General features: G+C 48.4%; 1 protein-coding gene and 1 long non-coding RNA gene across 8 annotated transcripts; both read left to right on the forward strand.

Annotated features, from left to right (window-relative positions):
- The first annotated feature begins 204 nt into the window (after window positions 1-204).
- LOC127295044 (uncharacterized) lies at window positions 205-5,046 on the forward strand. Of its 7 annotated transcripts, none has more exons than XM_051324956.1 (6): window positions 205-2,468; window positions 2,641-2,762; window positions 2,894-2,994; window positions 3,198-3,471; window positions 3,859-4,071; window positions 4,649-5,046. In XM_051324956.1, the coding sequence occupies exon 1, from the start codon at window positions 479-481 to the stop codon at window positions 1,538-1,540; it is 1,062 nt and encodes a 353-aa protein (XP_051180916.1). In that variant the 5' UTR covers window positions 205-478; the 3' UTR covers window positions 1,541-2,468; window positions 2,641-2,762; window positions 2,894-2,994; window positions 3,198-3,471; window positions 3,859-4,071; window positions 4,649-5,046. The 7 variants fall into 7 exon arrangements, with proteins under 7 accessions (XP_051180916.1, XP_051180920.1, XP_051180914.1 ...); XM_051324960.1 differs by having other exon boundaries at window positions 3,401-3,471; XM_051324954.1 differs by having other exon boundaries at window positions 2,641-2,757.
- Window positions 5,047-5,702: 656 nt separating this feature from the next.
- On the forward strand, window positions 5,703-7,956 carry LOC127295043 (uncharacterized). Its single transcript, XR_007847427.2, has 3 exons — window positions 5,703-5,875; window positions 6,579-6,690; window positions 7,746-7,956. It is a non-coding gene; the product is annotated as an uncharacterized lncRNA (long non-coding RNA).
- The last annotated feature ends 8,633 nt before the right edge of the window (window positions 7,957-16,589 follow it).

The following is a 16,589-nucleotide window of genomic DNA, read 5'->3' on the forward strand; positions in this document are numbered from 1 at the left end:
TGTTCTGGTCCGTGACCTCTTTTCGTTTCCCTGTTTCAATCGAGCGTCCAACGCTGCCTGCTCAGGTAGGACTTCTGTTTTTTATTCCGTTCTTCTTCTTCTTCTTTTCCTGGCGCACTTGAGATTCTTATATTCGAGAAATTACATGCCCTTATGGGCTGGATTGTTCACCTTTAGATTTCTGCTACACAGTATACATTCCTATGCCAGGAAAGAAAAGATGCATGTTTCGTTGGTTGAGGATGTGTCATCCTAGAGCTATCAGGGCATCTCCAGCGGCGCGACGCAAACGGTCGATGAGCGACCGTTTTCGTCCGCCGTGACCGGAAATGCGTCTGGGGCCTGTTCCAGCGGGGCGACGCAAAGTGACCGGGCCGTCCGCCGCGACGCAAACCTGGCCCAAATATGCGCCAGGTTTGCGTCGCGGCGGACGCTCGGCGGTCGCTCCGAGCGTCCTCCATTTCTTACCCGGTCCCGCATGTCAGGGACAGCGAAATCGACCGCTTCGATTTGCTTCTTGTTCCCCCTTCTTTCCTGCCCTAGTGCGACGGCACCACCCCCACCCCTAGCGCCGCCGTACCGCCGTAGCGCCGCAGTAGTCGGCGTCGGCTCCGTTCTTGCCGCACGGGAGAGCAGGAGCGTGCTCCGCCGCGTACCTGCCGGCTGTTTTCGGGCGAAACGCTCCCGATTGCGCCGCCCTTCCGCGCCGCCCACGACCTGTTCGGTCAATTGCGCCGGTAGGTTTCTACTCGTGTTTTCGGCGCTATTGTGCGCGGCCATTGATCCGCAGTTTGTACCCACGCAGATGGACATGTGGCAGATGTTGGACAAGTTCCGCGCGGAGGTCGTCGACTCCTCTTCCGATGAGGAGTCCGATGAGTCGACGCAGACATTGGCAACTACTGCGGCCTCCATGATCCACGAGTTCACCTCTAACCCGGGGCCGCAGCACCGGGGCTCTGTGAAGGGGCGCTCCAAAAACCTGCCGCGCAACAGAGTGGAAGGGCAGGCCTGCCTCCACAAGGACTACTTCCACCTCACTAATCCGATCTTCCCAGAAAAATATTTCCGGCGCCGATACAGGATGTCAAGGGACCTGTTCTTGGTCATTCTACGGGGCGTCAGAAACTACGACCCCTACTTTCAATGTAGGCGCGATGCAACAGGTGCGTTAGGCTTCACCTCCTACCAAAAATGCTCCGCGGCTATTCGCATGCTCTCATATGAAATGCCTGCGGATATATTCGATGATTATCTTCGAATGGGTGAGAGCACCTGTCTTGAGGCCATGTACAGGTTTTGCCGAGCCGTGATTGCCGTGTTCGGAGAGTATTACTGTAGGGAGCCAACTCTTGAGGATACAAGGCGCCTCCTGTCTATCAACGAGTCTAGAGGCTTCCCAGGAATGATTGGCAGCATAGATTGCATGCACTGGCAGTGGAAAAACTGTCCATTTGGATGGCAGGGTGCGTACAACGGGCATGAGGAAGGAAGAACTGTCATTCTTGAAGCTGTCATATCTGAAGATTTATGGATTTGACATTCATTCTTTGGCATGGCCGGTTCCAACAATGACATCAATGTGTTGCACCGATCACCGGTTTTCAACCGGCTCATGCAAGGCAAAGCTCCCCGGGTGAGCTATGAGATCAATGGAAATGCATATGACAAGCCATATTATCTTGCTGATGGCATCTACCCTGACTGGGCCACATTGGTGAAGACTGTCCGTAATCCAAACTCCGAGAAGACGAGAAGGTTTGCGAAGATGCAAGAGGCTTGCAGGAAAGATGTGGAGCGCGGGTTTGGTGTGCTCCAAGCTCGGTGGGCAATTGTCCGTCACCCGGCAAGAACATGGTCGCTGAAGACCATGCATGAGGTGATGACATGCTGCGTGATCATGCACAACATGATCGTTGAGAACGAGCGTCCTGATGGCCGCAATGAGAACCAATGGGATTTCCAAGGTGAGCTGGTTGCGCCACTTCCTGGAGCTTCATCTTGGCAGGACTATCTACATTGGAATGTAGAAGTCACTGATGAGAACGTCTCCAAACAGCTGCAAACGGATCTGATTGAGCATCAATGGACATTGGCTGGCCATGCAGATCATGCCTAGAGGAGTACTATCTTATTTGCATGCAGACTTTTTAAAATTTAAATGTAATAACTATTACTTCGTTGAATATTATTTTGTTGTTTCGAAACTTCATATTTCATGCAAACGCGGAAATGCGTCGCGCCGCTGGAGCCACCCCAAGGTGCAAACGGACGCGCGGACAAAAACGGTCAGTCTCGCGTCTGCCGCGCGACGCAAACGGACATTTCGGACGTCCGGAATGCGTCGCGCCGCTGGAGATGCCCTCAATGGAAAATTCTGGAAAGCTTGCATTGCATATATATGGAAATACAGGGACAGGACACGACAAAACATATATGAGCTGAACTTTATTGTTGTAGACCATGAGGTATACTTACCTTTTCTTCTGCTTAAATTATTTTACCTCTCCGATAGAGTGTATGTAGTTTTCATATTGTTTTTCTATCAGAAAAGAGCTATGAAATATATTGATCGAGAAAAAAACTTGATTTTCTGCATTACAAGTTATACTTTACATGTTTTTCATAATTCTCTTGCAGATTCGGCTCGAGTCTGTTAGGTATAGCACTGTTTTATCTCGGCGTGGTGAAGTCTTCCCGTTGAGAGAAATATTACAAATATTGGCAAATCTGAGTAAAGATCTATTGCTCTTCAAGGTCAAGTGAGAAGACATGTCGATTCAATCATTCCGAATACTATTGACGAAATCATGTTGTTGTGCAGTTTCATTTCTGTAAATGCACATGCCTTTATATGTGATTCTGAAATTGCTATTCTGTTATTTCTTACTAGGTCTAAATTAGCAAAATAACCCTTTTTGGATGATGGAAGAGCTTTATACTACCCATCTCCCAAACTCTATACCTATCGACACTCATATATGAGAAATAGAGGTTTGTCTTCTCCAAACTTTGGTTAATAGTTCGCCTAACTAAGAAGTTTGATTGAGAAGTGGACCGAGCAGTAAGTATGGCACGTGTGATTATTGTCAATTTAACGTGCCAGTTTTTTCTGAATTATTAATGTGATGTGTCTCCCCAGAAAGAAACTTAGCAATCAGATGCAAATTATAGATAGAAATATTTTTCTTTTGCAGAGGAAACATCATGTTTGGGCTTCAGGGGATGCTTAGTATTTTTTTCCACAACAGCTTATTTCATCAGAAGATTAGTTGATGCCAGCCTTTATTTTAGACTCAAGATATTCAGCTCACTATCATCACCGAGAGAGGCTAACTGAGACAGTCGGTGCTCTGTGTTGTTGATTTCTAGGCGAGATACTGAAAATAATGCATTGCAGGAAGACCTAAAGAGCAGCCAGCGAGACGGTAAAATCTGTCTGAAATAGGCTTCGTTATTGTTCACCAAGAGGTACCATCTACACATTCAGGCACCTAATTTAGCTATTTTCACTTATAGACAAGATGCATGTTACTCATATTATTCTCTATTGTTCACCAAGAGGTACCATCTACACATTCAGGCACCTAATTTAGCTATTTTCACTTATAGACAAGATGCATGTTACTCATATTATTCTCTGTCAATGTTCACTGAATTATCGGAGAGCAGTGTGTAAATACCTATGATGGGCCGATGAGCATGTCCACATGGTCACTTACATTTCACCAGACTTATTTTCTGCAGTATTGCCAATAAATTCTAGCTTTCAATTTATTGCCTGATCACTACTTGCTAGCAAATTAGTTCTCATTCATGGGGAATGTACACGTACTTAGGCTTAAACTGATGTTCCAGGGCAGCACAATGAAGGCTAAGTACCAGCCAATCAAATATACCAGTTCAGAGAATACCTAAAAGAGGGTTCGATCTAGAGATTTGAATCTGTTGTGTCCCAGAACCTGAACACTTTTCTCTATTCGCGTATAGCGCAAAACTGCATTATCATTGAGCACAAATGCGGTGCATTTGTGGAGGACGCATTTGTGGAGGACGACGATATTGTGAAAGGTGATACTATGTTCTTTACTTACACCTGACAGCTAGATAGTTACATATATATGCTGAAGTCTAGCCACATGTTCACCTAAATGTTCAGTTACTTGTCCTTCTGATGCTGCTATTGAAGTAATAGCTATTTGTGTTTTTATTTATTTTCTAAGAGCCATATGTATGCTGTTTCAAATGAGGTGGAACTATTGCCAGTTCGATCACAACAAGATGATGTTAACCTGTATGAAAATTAGGTGGCGATTTACCTCTCCCTCGCTCTCATTTGCACTGATTCTTATGTATCCCGTATAGATAGGGTCCTTCAGTACTGATAAGTGCTTCACGGTAGCATATACTTGGCACCGCTGAGCACTTAATTGATTTGTTCAATGCAACCTGCCATTTTGTTTGAGACCTGCATTTTAAATTATAGCATGCAAAATTACCCATACGACATACACCTACAACTAAAGAAATGCTCTTATAATCAACTTGCAAGTTCTTAGAATTTATTTTTGACGAGTCCATAAAGTTGAATATCTTGTATTTTTCTCCTGCAAGAAACTTACCATGAATTGTTTTGTTCTGTTCTCAGATTTGATCTCGGTGCCATTGTAGATATGTTTCAGGACATCACAGGGGAGAGAATGTGAGGATGCCTTTGGCAATCAGGTGGAGCTATAATTGTCACGCGAGGGGAGAAAGTTTCGAAGCAACCGAACAAAAAATATACTCTATGTGAGAATAGATCTTGAATTTTGCTCAGCAACTCCCATCTTCCCTTTGTCAGTGGAAAGCGTGCGAGAGCTAGAGATTTTGTTGCTTACATATGAGGTTGGAACACAACCTCTATTTCATTTGTAGTTCTTGCGGCTCATCAGGCTCATCAGAAAATATAAACACTGCTTACATGTCATGTATGGTTGTATGATTTGATAGAAATCCACCATGGTTTTGTGACCAAAACGACTGAAATACGTCGCCACAGGTCCAGTCTAGCTTGCAACAGAAATACTTTTTGTTTTTCAGCTCATGTTAACAAGAAAGGCGCGGGCGTGCCGCCGCGCCAAACATTGCTAGTATGGTTGAACCCGCAACACCAAATCGGGAAGACGATGACTACACGTACGGAGCTGGCACTTGTCAATCCGCTGTCATATATGTTGCCGCGATCCGCTGTCATATATGTTGCCGCGATCCGTCGACGTGGATGGATTGGCTTGCCTCACAGGAAACCAAGCTAACACGGAAACCGACGTGGTCGTCTCCTACCTTGCCGAGGAGATGGAGGCCGCCTGGTAGTGATGATCCTCGCAGGGGACTTCCACGAACCACAGCGGGGCGGCACGCGCCCGCGGAATAAGTGGCAGCAACCGCGGCAACAAGCGCATGGGTCTTGGCGGTGGTCCACTCAGCGGCACCAACCGAGCGAGTGCGGCCCTTCCCGGCCACCACTTCCCGATCCGATGATGGCTGGTCGCTGGAGTAGACAGGGTTCTTCAGGCCTTGTTTACTTGTCTGGTATTTTTGGGTTTGGAAGGGTAAAATACCGGCCCACGACCGAATCCCGAAAGTTACCCGATGGGCCGTTTACTTCTGTGGTTTTTTTGTGTAACATCCCGGCCCATCCCGGATCATCCCGATCCGGTAAGCTTCGACCTCCGGTTTTCTCACCCACGAGGTTGACCCCGTGTATTTGGTCGTGAAAAGGGGAGACGAGAGACGGAGGCGACGCAACGGCGGGGAAAGGCGATGGCGGCGTGGACTGAACGAGCGAACCACAACGGCGACGACGAGATCCTGCTCCGGCGATTGGTCCCCTGTAAGTCCTAGCGCCTCCTCCCCTTTTCCCTGCTCCGTAGCTAGGGTTTCTTGGTGTCGCCGTCATCCGCGACGGAGCTCTGGGAGCTCGCCGTCGCCTCCCTCGAGATGGTAACCTCCGCCACTGGTGAGTCCGTGCCAGATCTCGTCCGTGCGCGCAGACATGCAGTTTACAGGCGTCGTTGTGAGTGTGCAGTTCGTTTCTTCCAAGAGGGGCGGATAAGCTAGTGTATACTGGATGTCAGTAGCCGGTAGTTGCAAGGCCGGCCGATGTACAATGGATCCTTGTGGTGATTTCCAGTGAGAACTAGTAGTACATCTTATTCCCTGAAACCAATCAAAGAACAGTAAAGCCAGTAGTTGCAGGGGCGGATAAGCTAGTGTACCTGTACATGTTTTAGCTAATCAACTTGTAGTTTGAACTTTGTAGAGACATGTATAAGCGTGGATGTTGTTATTGGAAGTTATTATAGATTTCCTTGTATGGCCGAGAGCTTTTGCATCTCCTGTAGAGTTAAATTTAATGGATATCTGAAATTTACTAGGTATGGCACAAAAACTGTAGAGTTAAATTGGTCTGGATTGCCAAATGGTATTCCAAATAGGATGTTAGCTCCTGGTGCTACTTATTTGACAGTAATTTGATGCCTGCATACTTGAGTTCAAAATATGTAGAGAGACCAATTTATTCAAGATGAATTCAGATTTTGCAGTAGGTTGGTCTCATACATCAAAATATGTAGAGAGACCAATTTATTCAAGACGAGGAGTCGGCTATCATGTGGCTCCGGGGAGAGCTGCAAGAGTTGACTTGAGGTATGTGTATGTACCATTTTCAGTCAGTTTTCGAATTGCATCCGTACATTTCAATAAAAGAAGATAGGACATTTTGTTGGAACAGTAAAGCACACTTGGTTTTGCCTATACTGGATCCCACATTGTTATACATGCTTGCAAATAACTATATGTAAATTGGTTGTTGCAGAATTTTGATTAGACTAGTACTGTTAGTTCTATAATATTTCGTTAACTGAAAGTTAGTCTTCCTTTGTGCAAACATTAGACTGATGGTACTTATGATGTGTTTATCTTTCATTAAATAGTTTTTTTTGAGTCAAATTAGCAACTTGAGATGGCTGTAAAGATTAGACTGATGGTACTTAATTCCACTTGTGCAGTATATCATGGAAACTATTGATGCATCTAGATACTCAGATGTTAGCTAAAAATGTAGATGGTCTCAAATGCTTGATCTTTCTCTACCTTAAATGACTTGTTATCATTATCCTGGTTGCGACAGAGAAGTCTTCATTTGTGGTTTACTTATTTGAACTCTGGTAGCTTCCTCAACAAACTTTCATTTGTGCCAAAGAAAATTGTGGATGACTGTAAATTCTTAGATTCTCTGTGAACTATGTAGCATGAGTTCTTTAATCAGTTTGTTGAGTTCATGGGTTACCAGACATTTCCGGTATCCAAGGGAGATACAGCAATGAAACAGGATTATTCTAGGCTCAGTTTTACGTGCATGGACTGTGAGTTAGGATGCTTGTTTGTGATCGGAGAAATTATGGTGTGTTACTTCTCTTAGAACTTGGGTCATGCTTAAAACTGTTTTAGTTTTGTAGATAACTGTTATATTCATTTCTGTCTAAAAAAACTTGCTCTTGGAAGGTTCTATAACTAACTAGTACTTACTAATTTTGTGCAGCAACGAAAACCTGATGAAAATATAATAAACTGTTACTCCTATCTAGAAACATTGACTAGCAGCTTAGGCTCGAAAGATCACTGTAGTACTTCTTTAATTTCCAGCTGAAGTACAGAATGAAGGAGCTCCTAACTTTTATGTATTGTCTCTTATATAACAGGTTGATCTTGATGAAAACATTTGGAAGGATATGAACAACGAATGATCCCACCAACTGCTTTTTAGAACTGGCATTTGAGAGCAGCATAATTTTTTTTTGCCACCGAATAGAATATTCCATGAGATCGAATGATCCGTTTTTTTTTGTATTACCATGCAATGTTTTATAAACATTCTTATATATTTATTGCAAAGATATGATTTTTATTTGAGTGACTTTGTCCAGAATCATCTTGCGGGTGTAAAGTTTCTATTTTTTTATCACTAGATCTCAATCCTCTTCCATCCCCTCCCATCCCCAAAATCAAAGTAACTAGAGGATGTAGGGGAGGGTGTGAGGAAACGAGGGAAAATTAGGGGGAAAATGGGGATTGGGTGAAAGGGGGTTTTCACCAAATCCCCTCTCATCCCAAACCCCTAGGGGGTGGAAGAGTAAACAAGACCTCAGCGTGCGGGCTCTTAACGACGGACGCTCTTCTCTCATGTACTACGGCGCGATGTCATCCCGCCAGAATTTTTTTCAGCATGTTGTGGTTGCGGGCCGCCACCGTGGTTCTTGCTTGATTTGTCGTTAGCTTCGATTGATTGATTCCTTCCTTCCTGCACCCCCATGGCAACTCCTATCTCCCCACCTCCTCGGGTCCTCCTGATCAGAAAAAAACGGGGGGCAACGGCTGTCATCTGCGTCCGTGGAGTAGCGCCGCCCCAGACATGGGTTCCCGGACAGAGTAGAACTGTAGAAGTAGCGCTCCAGCACTGGCCGGCACAGGGGATGATCAGGGGCACCTGGCCGTCGGCCATCCTCGCACGGAGAGGGAGAAAACAACACAGATAATTTTTCCAGTTGGGCGTCTTTGTTGGGCGCAGAGAAGATACACGGGAGGCCTGAATCCGGAGACTGCCGCCTTACCCAGCCTGCGTGGATCATGAAGCGGGCATAAGGGCATCTCCAACCGGCCGACCCAAACGGACGCGCTGGGCCGTCCGTTTTGGGCTGTTTGCGTGGCCGCCCGGCCACGCAGACAGCGCCCCGCGTCCGCGTGTCCGTTTGGGTCGCACGCGGCGCCCAACGCGGCGACCCAAAGAGACGCCACGTGGTTCGTCTTCGTTGCGCGGCGCTGCGCCATGGCAGGCCTCGACGGGACAGCCATGGTGGGCGGTGGAACGCGCGGGAAAGATCCCGCGCGCACCAAGGTTCCCGCGCGCGCGAAAACGCCATTGGCGTGCGCTCGCGCCCAAGTTTCCCGCCAGACCACCGGCTATAAAAGACGGCGGCGGTCTCAGACAGACCGCATCACCGTTCTCTCCCCCTCCACCTTCTCCGGCGCCATGCCGCGCACCCTGCAGGCCACGTGGGCCAAGCTCTCCCTCGCCGCCCGGGCCAGGTTCCCGCGGACGGAGGAGGAGGAGCGCGCGGACTCGCGGTGGGTCGCCGACGACGAGGCGCTCCGCGTCGCGGCGGAGGCGGCGGCGACGAAGGAAGGGGATGCGGAGATGGTGGAGGCGGCCGCAGACGAATGGCACGAGACCGCGGACGGCTGGTACGAGGCCGCGGAGGAGGGGGCGGCCGCCGCGGAGGAGTCCGTCGACGAGGAGGACCTCGCGCTGGCGAACATCAACGCCGCCATCGAGGAACGTCTCGCCGACCTCACGCGCGTGACGAAGGAGCACGAGGTCACCTGCCGGGCCGGCCGCCGCCGATTAGGCGACCTCCTCGGGCATAAGAACCAGCTGCTCGCTATGCGAGCAGCCCGTCACCTCGTTCAGATGCCCTCGCCCGAGCGGCGCGCCCGGGAGGCTGCTGCGTCGGCGGAGCGCGGCCGGCAAGAGCGCATGCGCCGGCGCTCGGGGAACCACGAAGCCTGTGATGCCGGCCGCGTCCGCTCGGAGGCGCGCACCGCTGTGGAACGCGCGGCCCTGCAGGAGCTGGAGCTATGCGGGAAGCGGATGGTGCCGCAGCAGGAGGCGGAGCGCGAGCGCGCCCGAGGCGCGCGGACGGGAAGGAAGAGGATGAAAGCCTCCGCCGCCGCCGCAGCCGCCGCCGCCGCACCACCCAGCTCGTGAGCTGGAGTGGAATCCTCACGCGTACAGGCCGCCCGCGTCGAGTGAAATCCACGGCCCCGACGGCGAGCCGGCGAGGAGCCACCGGCGAGGCCGCCGGCCCCGTACGTAGTAGGATAGAAGTAGTAGTTTAAAAAAATTGTAATGGGTTCTTCTAAATGAAAACAAATGTTTATGTCTATGACACGCGGGTCAGGGGCGGACAAGGGGCGGACGCGAGCGACCAGCCTTTCGCGTCCGCGGCCACGCAAACCCGGCCTAGATTGGGCCGGGTTTGCGTCGTTCCGGACGCCGCGGCCATCCGTTTTAGGGATGGGTCCGCGCGCTGGGCCGGGTTTTTATCCGTCTGGACCCATCCGGACGCGCGGGCGCGGGATGGGTCGCCCCGTTGGAGATGTCCTAAGACAGTAGTTCTGAACCTCCGTTGATGTCGGAAAGCTCCAGCAAGTTCTTGAGATCGATCTGGTATGAACTTTTCTACGCCTTCTGTGGGAATCACGCACGGATCGGCCGAGCAGGTAAGCTATATATTGGTGGATGAGAAAATCGTGTTTGATAGTAACTGGACTGAAAGAAACTGCATCGTGCTTGGTCAGGCTATGGACTGCGGGTTAGAGGGCAGACGTGCGACGTGATGAAACAAAGGCCTGCGACGGATGAAAGCGCATAGACAGATGAACGAAAGCGCAAAGCAATCGGAAGAGTTCGACGTTGCACTTCTTCCTTGTTTTCTTCTTTCTCTCGTGTTGTGGAGATAAAGCGTAGCCTGGTTGTATATGTTATTTATACACGATGCCTACAGGGTGAGTCCGCTATTTGAATTTGATATAGATGAAGTATTCGAGTAGGACAGCAAATCTAATTCTTGAGATCGCAAAATAAGCCCAACCAATATGACTTACCGGTGACATGGTGGGTAATTTTATATCAATTTTAAGGGTAGTTTTATGACATACCAAACCGAACCAAACTACGGAAATACTTTTGCTTTTATTATTAGGTACTAGGAAATTTGCCCGTGCGTTGCATCGGGAGAAAAAAAAACTACATTTATATCTAGTTTTCTGCAGATGCAAAAAAAGTACATTAGTAATTCTAACGAGTAAAAAAATGCCCATCGGCTAAACAAACAACAGTTAAGTTCGGAATTTTACGGATGTAGTGTGACATCACACACGCAACCGTTTGATTATACAGAGAAAATGTGTAAGTTTCATCGCTCTTATTTATGTGCGTGAATCTAGAAGAGTTAAGACAATATCCAAATATAATCTGCACAATCTTAAAGAATAACGTCAGCTGCATCATCACAATGTCGGCTAAACTTTGATTCACCATTAAAGTGTTTATACCGGAAATATTCATCATCAAGCCTGAACTCTACGTACCGATAAAAGCCTGAATTAGAGACAGGCTTCCCTTCCTTTGAGGAGACATGAGGAAAAACTTGACGTATCTTTTATCATGGCGCCAAAATAATTACGTGTGCACACACTGGGGCCAAAATACAAAGCACGATCATCTTTTCTAGATGGAGGATCAATCTCAATCAGGCCAAAAACCCGTGTAGGGCAGTATCAATGTCGAGTACAATCGTACGCCTAGCCAACATGTATCTTCAGTATGTAGGGAAGCCTCACCGCCGGCAGAGACATGGCGTTCTTCCACCTCCAAGTGACATGCATGTGCACTTTTTCAGTACAGCGCGAATTTGCAAGTCCGGCAACGAGCAGGGCAGATGACCAAGTTCCGCGTCCAGGCTGCCAGGCCGGCCGATCGGCCGGAGACGTCGGCCTCATCACGGCTGCTTACGCCGGTGCCGGCATTGCAATTCCTGCAATCAGCAGCGATGTTTCGAGTACTGCCCTTGCAAGTCCCGCAACGAGCGGATACAAATTTTACGCTAAGTTTGCTTCTTATTCTGCAAGCCCCAGAGTCTATCTGCCGCGGACGACGCTGTCGAAGCGGGGATTGGACCTACCAACAACGGCCGGGACCTGCTCTGGCCGGCGGCGTACGCGACCTGGTGGTGGTTAGGTCGCTCCTCCACTGGCTGCCGAGGCTCAGCCTGTCTAATTCCACATCGACGCCGTGGCAGGCAGGACGGCGCATGCAGCCACGGGCAGGCCAGCGAGGAGGATTGCTGTAGTGTTTCTTTAATTGATTGCTCTTTATTTTATTGGATTGGCTCGCCGGCTGCTGCTATCCAGTGCCTGCGGCCCGTGAGGAGGCGCAGATCCGTGTTTCTGAACGAAGATGAGGAGTATCGAGGTGTTGAGGCGGGGATCCCTCCGTATATTCTTGGACTCCTTTAGTATTCGTTTGGCTGGGGCTCAGATCGAAACCACGCAGGAAAAGGTCGGATCAAATCGCGCAGGACCAGCCCAGATCAAAATCGAGAAGAAGCAAGAAATCCATCGGATCGATATCGCGCAGGGCAAGTTCCCATCAAAATCGAGAAGAAGCAACAAATCGAACGAAGATAGCCGGCTGTTGCTTTCCGGCGCCTTGCGAGCTGCAGATCCGTGAAGTTGATAGATTGACGAGGTCCGGGGCGGGTGCTTAAGTAGCAAAGGTGGTGTGCGGCAGGGGAAGAGGAGATTGGGTTGGATTCGAGGACGGTCACGGCACGCGCGGTTACGGAAGCTTCCGCACGATGAACTCGAAAGAAGCCGTGTCAAACGGGGAATAAGGACGACGGAGGAAAAAAATCAAAACGTTTTTTCACTTGCGGGTGGCATTGGTGGTAATATGAAATTTAGTGGAAGGGTAAATCGGTCCAAAAAACTGTTGGACGAACAAGAAGCCTTATTTTCTTTATTATTAGGTATGGATAGATAATACGTCAGCTCGGTACGTATTTGTGGCGACAATGTAAGGAGAGATGAAATTTGAGACCGCAGCAAAGAAGAAAGACTAACGTATGCAAAGTGGATGGAAGCACTAAGGAAAGATAGGTTGCTCTGTCCACCTATTTATACCGAAGAGAAGGTAGAGCTGAAAGTAACGGTAGGATTAAACGTAATAATCACATGGCGTGGCATAATTAGAAGAATGATAATGAATGGGTCGAAATTACCACCATGAATCCATCATACATTTAACTCATCGGGAAGGAGAAGCGTTCCTTCTGTTCCGCTAATTTCTCTGGTCTGGTCTGCGAACGTGAACGAGGGCTGTTGTTCGCATTCAGTACATGGGCCTCCGATTTCGATCGACCGCGTTTAAGGAGTCCAGCCTACAGCCTGCAACGAACACAAAATTTGCCGCCGGCGGAGCACCAAAAGAGAGGAGATTGGTCAATTCTGATGTACTAATATAACTAATCTGTAAACATACTGATATTGTAATCAAATCTGTTCAAGTGAGGTAAATTACTGTGAAATTGGTAAGGTCATCTCCCTGTCCAGCCGTCGGGGGGATTTGCCGGCGCTGGCGGACGAACCCGCTGTCCATCCATGAGCGGGATTAGCCAGAGCGGGCAGAGGAAGCATGGCGCCCCAGGCGGACCAAGATAGATCGCGTTGCAGGCCGCGGGGGAGATGGTTCTGATGTGGCAGGGTTAGAAACAATGGGGGCGCGGGCGACCAGGAAGAGAGGCGGAGGCGTACGGCTGTTCCGAGCGGAGGACGGTCGGCAGCGCAGGAGATCGATCGAGGAAGAAGAGGAAGGTGCCGGCAAAGTGGTGGAAGCCCATATGACATTGGCCCGTTCAGTGCCTCTTGGGCCCAATCAACGTGGTGAGGCCAGACCAATCGTGGGAGTAGAAGCCCTCCAATAAAGATGGACCTTGCGAGACCTGAATTACGTCGTCTGTACCGACTCGGTAAAAGAAACAAATGCAGACCACATGATTGTTCGATCCAACGGCTCAGAAGGCCCGAGCGCTGTGGTGAGCTTCTGGTGGTTCAATTATACTATTAACTAATTGTAATCTATTAATTCCACTTGTCCAAAACATGCTTTGTGTAGTAAGTAACTGCAGTATACTACCTTCATCCCAAGGCTTAAGGCCTATATTTTTTTCAGAAAGTCAAACGAAGTAAAGTTTGACCAAACTTTTAGAAGAATTTATGAACAAACATGATATTTTGTAGGTACCATATAAAAATATATTTCATTATCTAACTAATATTGATTTTGTACTTTTCTTGTTAATGATTTTTGATAAAAATTTAGTCAAACTTAGCCTTGGGATGGAGGTAGTAATGTTTTGTATTTAATGTTGTAATTTAGACTGTGCTCCCTTTCCTTGAAGCACCTATAATATAGTTAATATTTTGCATTGTTGTGTGCAAGTGGTACTTAGTTTTGTTTAGATGTGCTTAGAACTGATGTGATTGCAATAAGATTTTTTACTATATGTGCTATGCTTCTATGATTGCAATAAGATTGATGGCGGATCGGGGCGATTTGGGCGCTCCGCCACGGAAAGCACCGGTGATCACCGGAGAATCGGGGGATATCTCCGATACATCCACGAAAGCAGGAGGCCCCGCTGGGGTATCCACGTACACCGAAGGCTTATGGGGTGGAGATGAATTTCGGCGGCGTGTCCGGGCGATTGCCCGCAAGGCAGCGGGGAAGAAGATCGTGGCACGAATCGGACGACGGGATGACAACTGTCAGCTGCTGCTGGAGATCAAGGAATTCAAGAAGAGATCACTGCAGATCCTGGCTTCAAAAGGGAAGAAGAATCCTGAGATTGATAGTATACCATATCTTGGGGGGCGGGTACCAGGTGGTGCCTGATAAGGGAGGAGATCAGTGCTGCTTCTGAAACACCGAACCAGATAGAATGGAATAACGAAAAACTGAAAACAATTAGTGACTGCAGTCAGGAGTGTTTGGGTATGCTTGTCCATAAGGAAATTTTGAGGCAATCTGTAGGAAATAGAGCAGGGCAATGGAATAAGTGGATCAGTGAATCAAGGAAAATTCCATGTATCGCTCCAGACTTTCAAATGGTAGTCAGAAATATGGAGAGTGAGATTTCTAGAGAATCCTACATTTTAAAACCAATATTCCCTGTGATTCGTCGTGATTTGGACGGTGATAGAGGACCATTCGATATTTATAGACCTGGAATAGGCCATCATCTCTACAAAAAACAAGAAGAATCAAGAACACACAACCACGATACCATGGAGTCTGACAAGCTGAGAGAGATTAAGCAGGGAAAGAAGCACATGACTGAGAAGGGGGAGAGCAGCGCTGCTGACAAGTCCACACCGATGAGCAAGCCAACAGGGGGAGCTACAAAGCCCACTGTCCAGAAGATTGTGCTGCAAAAGCACAATCCAAGGATTGATCCGGTGACGCTGTCCAGGGCACTCCTAGCTGTTGAGCAGGTAGATGACGACGCCATCGCCGTCGACTTTGATGAGGTAAAAAAGAATATGAAACCGCATATGCTTGCCATTGGAAGATACCTGACTACTCAGATATATAGTGTCTGTAACCTGTTCTTGAGGATGAGACAGATTTGGCAGCTTAGAGGAGGGATGGAGGAAAAGGAGTTGGATGACAACAAGTTTTTGATCAGGTTTGAGCACAAAGGTGACTTCGACCACGTCCTCAAGGGAGGGCCATGGCTGTACCAGGATTTCCCAATGCTGGTTACAGAGTATGATGGCAAGTCATCGATCGCTGATGTCCCGGTGAACAACATGAAGATCTAGGTGAAGGTCATGGAGCTGCCATTGGGTATGATGACAGAAGAATGGGCACGCAAGATGGGGGATCAACTTGGAACTTTCCAGGAGATACCCAAGAGTGGCAAGAGGAACCTGTGGGATGACTTCTACCGCATCAGAGTGGAGCTGGATGACTCCAACCCCATCAAGCGCTGGGTCAAGTTCCAGGACCTGAAAACAAGAGAGACACTAAGGTATGATGTAAAATATGAGAGGATGCCTACTTTCTGCTACTTTTGTGGTTTAATTGGACATGCTGATAAGAACTGCTTGCTCCATGAGGAGGAGAAGAGAGTGAGATTATGTGTGGAACAAAAGGCTTCTCCATATAGAGGCTCTGACCATCGTAGTTATTATCTTCCTGCTGAACCAACTAATGTGAAAAGACAACTGTAGTTTCAGTCCAGGTCGGTTGTTGATTGGAAGATCTCGGATGGCACGGGATCACAGGAGTACCTCCGGGGGAGAATGGAGCAGGACATTGAGGAGTCAGAGGAATGCACGGTCACCGCAAACCCTGCTGCTGTTCTCCAAATGGTTGCTGCTGTGGAAAACCTGCAGGTGGTAGAGGGTAAGGGTACTGATAAAAATCTGGTTATCTCTGCTGATCAGGTCACAGTAGCTGTGGACAACATACTGAAGAAGAAGAAATGGACCAGGCTCCACCAAACAAACCAACAGAAGATGGCGGTGGCACGTGAGGGCACTAAAGACTTCCTGGCTCTGGAAGCAATTGGGGGCAATGTTAACTCTCCAATCAGGGTGCCACCAATTGAGTCTTGCCTCAGGTCTGATAGTAGTTTGCTGCAAGAACTGGGTGCTGGTGCAGCGCGTACAGCATCAACATTCCTCAAGAAGAAGGAACAACTGCTAGGGAAGAGGCCAGGGTGCAATGAGGTGTTGATGCAGGATACAAAACTGAGCCTGAGTGGACGCATGGGACAGGAAAGCGACAAGAAACTCAGAGAGGAGGATCATGGTGCACAAGAGGTGCTGGAAGAGGAAGATAGGGATGATGAAGTGGAGGCAACCAGCCTTGGGGCCGCTGGTACCCTGACAGGTGCGAAGGAGCGCACCTATCAGGAGCC

This window comes from Lolium perenne, chromosome 4, assembly GCF_019359855.2.
Source record: "Lolium perenne isolate Kyuss_39 chromosome 4, Kyuss_2.0, whole genome shotgun sequence".
NCBI classification, from domain to species: domain Eukaryota; kingdom Viridiplantae; phylum Streptophyta; class Magnoliopsida; order Poales; family Poaceae; genus Lolium; species Lolium perenne.

What these genes read in the sequence shown, in the direction of transcription:
- LOC127295044 (XM_051324955.1), top strand. Translation starts at nt 479, where the DNA reads ATGTCAGGGACAGCGAAATCGACCGCTTCGATTTGCTTCTTGTTCCCC.